The sequence below is a fragment of the Neodiprion pinetum genome, chromosome 1 (genome assembly GCF_021155775.2).
Source record: "Neodiprion pinetum isolate iyNeoPine1 chromosome 1, iyNeoPine1.2, whole genome shotgun sequence".
NCBI lineage: Eukaryota > Metazoa > Arthropoda > Insecta > Hymenoptera > Diprionidae > Neodiprion > Neodiprion pinetum.
Window position 1 is genome coordinate 22800105 of NC_060232.1, and position 1979 is coordinate 22802083.

The window sequence follows — 1979 nt, forward strand, 5'->3', positions numbered from 1 at the left end:
CATTCCGAGTGATTTACGGTGTCGATGGAATAAGTGAGTCATTTTATCTCACGTCTTGCTGTAATCTATCTATCACCAGTTCATTGTTATCCTGAATTCAAAAAGAAAACTCAACTGCTTTCAACAGCAAATTGAGCACCTTGCCATTGGCTTGTTTATCTGGACTTGATGCACAAAGGTAACAGCCAGATATTTTTTTACAGTTACGCACCCACGTACAGCAGACGTTTTCTTTCAAACAACTACTCTACGTGCATGTAGAGGCATGAGTATCGTGGCCCAAATTATTGCCATCACTTCGAATTTATTTGCGATTGTGTTTCCAAAGATGCGTTCTACAACTGATTGATCTGGATTTATGAAGCACGGTACAACTTCATCTTGAGATGAAAATTCCTAAACTCTTGAATCTCAAGCCCGGGTGTTTGGGAGAGTACGGTATTTGAAACACAAGAGGCATGGTCAGGTTTATAGTAAAAATAGAAGTTTTTATTTTACATAAATAGTGAAAGTACATTTGTATCTATGAGAGAGCGTCTAAAAAAGGCGCTAATAAATATCTTAAATAGAGTATCTATAGTCGTTGGTTTTCTGCATGTTGGAATGATGGGTTCCGAATTTACTTCCGGTAGGCACGGTAAGGTCCATGCGGTGCGGTGTCCCAATGAGGAGCGTGTTCCACGGGTGGGTGTCCGTAGTGGACAACCTCGTAGGCGACCTTGGGCTTTGTGAGCTTGAAGATAAGCATGGCTCCGCTGAGCACAAGAGAAAGGAGTCCTAAGGTGAGGGCCTTCCAGGTCTTCAGCGCAATCAGAGCAAGTGCCAGGGGCACCAAAGCTGTAGCCTTGAACTTCAGTCCCAAAAGAAAGGGAATCATTACCTTCTTCACGAACCCACGACCTGCGAAAGTGGAACAATAACAGTTTTACACAAGTTTCACACTGAGTTTTGCTCGTCACTACCATTCAGCTATTCTCCATTATCACAAACACTTGTGCGAATCTAGCGCTCTTTAAATAGTTTGATTCTTACCCTGTCCTGCCTGGGTGTCAGCCAGGGGTACAGACAGACTAGACGGCACAGATTCAACCAAAGCTCTGGGGACGATGTTGGACCCGGAAATGGCCTCAGGCAGCTTAGCCTCTAGCTGATGACTGGATAAGTAAGCATCCAACTTCTCCAGCATCATGGATCGCAGGACCTCCCTTCTGGCTGGGTCAGCGGCATCGTATTGCTGGTAGTATTCATCGGCATTATCCTCAGGCGCGTCGCGTGACTTAACGATGACCAGGTCTTCCGTGATCCTTATCCTGTCCTGTTTAACAGCCTCGCTCACGTAAGCCAGTAGCTTTGGCTTAACGCAAGATAGCAGAGATTCACTATCTACGCACCTGAAACGTAAGTAGTGGTTATTGGCGATGAAAAGTAAATATCTGATTCGAAGAGTTGAAGTTATTCTTCGTTCGAATGAATGCCTTAAATTTACCACTAACCTGTAGTAAATGTCTCTTAGAGCCTCCGTCGTCGTGGAGGCATCCGGGACTTGGGCTATGGCGAGAGAGCCCAGAAGGGACAACGAAATGATAAGGAAAACTTGCATGACTGTTCCAGACGACGGTCGACTCCTGAGGCTTAACACCGAATGACTTCCTGAACGTCGCCACGCGGCTTTATACTCGATGGACGCTCTGGACGACTGCTGAATTTTTATGAGAACGTGCTGTCAAAGGCAAGAAGAAAGCCATCGTGTAGGGTGCTGTGATTGGTTTTGGTGCTTCGGCCACTTGCTCCACTGTGGCAAATTCAAGCTGACTGTAGGTCAAAAAGTGAGAATTGAATCAAGTAAAAACGATCATTAGAGCACTGTACGTGCCTAGTGAAGTCATAGCATCGTGCATTGAACGAATTATTTTTTGTTGAAAAAGTGAATCAAGATTCTCGCTCAAAATGCATGTTCAATAGCCACAAAATATTACTCC

At 44.8% G+C, this 1979-nt stretch overlaps 1 protein-coding gene across 1 annotated transcript; it reads right to left on the reverse strand.

The window, feature by feature from the left end:
- Positions 1-467: 467 nt before the first annotated feature.
- On the reverse strand, positions 468-1638 carry Osi18 (DUF1676 domain-containing protein Osi18). The gene is made up of 3 exons (XM_046630683.2): positions 1494-1638; positions 1033-1391; positions 468-900 (listed from the first exon to the last, which is right to left on the reverse strand). Exons 1-3 carry the CDS (start codon positions 1598-1600, stop codon positions 620-622), a joined length of 747 nt encoding a protein of 248 aa, XP_046486639.1. The 5' UTR covers positions 1601-1638; the 3' UTR covers positions 468-619.
- Positions 1639-1979: the final 341 nt, after the last annotated feature.

What these genes read in the sequence shown, in the direction of transcription:
- Osi18 (XM_046630683.2), bottom strand. Translation starts at nt 1,600, where the DNA reads ATGCAAGTTTTCCTTATCATTTCGTTGTCCCTTCTGGGCTCTCTCGCC. An exon ending in CTAAGAGACATTTACTACAG is followed by an intron (nt 1,392 to 1,493) that starts GTTAGTGGTAAA and finishes CTTACGTTTCAG; the next exon opens with GTGCGTAGATAGTGAATCTC. An exon ending in TGACACCCAGGCAGGACAGG is followed by an intron (nt 901 to 1,032) that starts GTAAGAATCAAA and finishes CCACTTTCGCAG; the next exon opens with GTCGTGGGTTCGTGAAGAAG.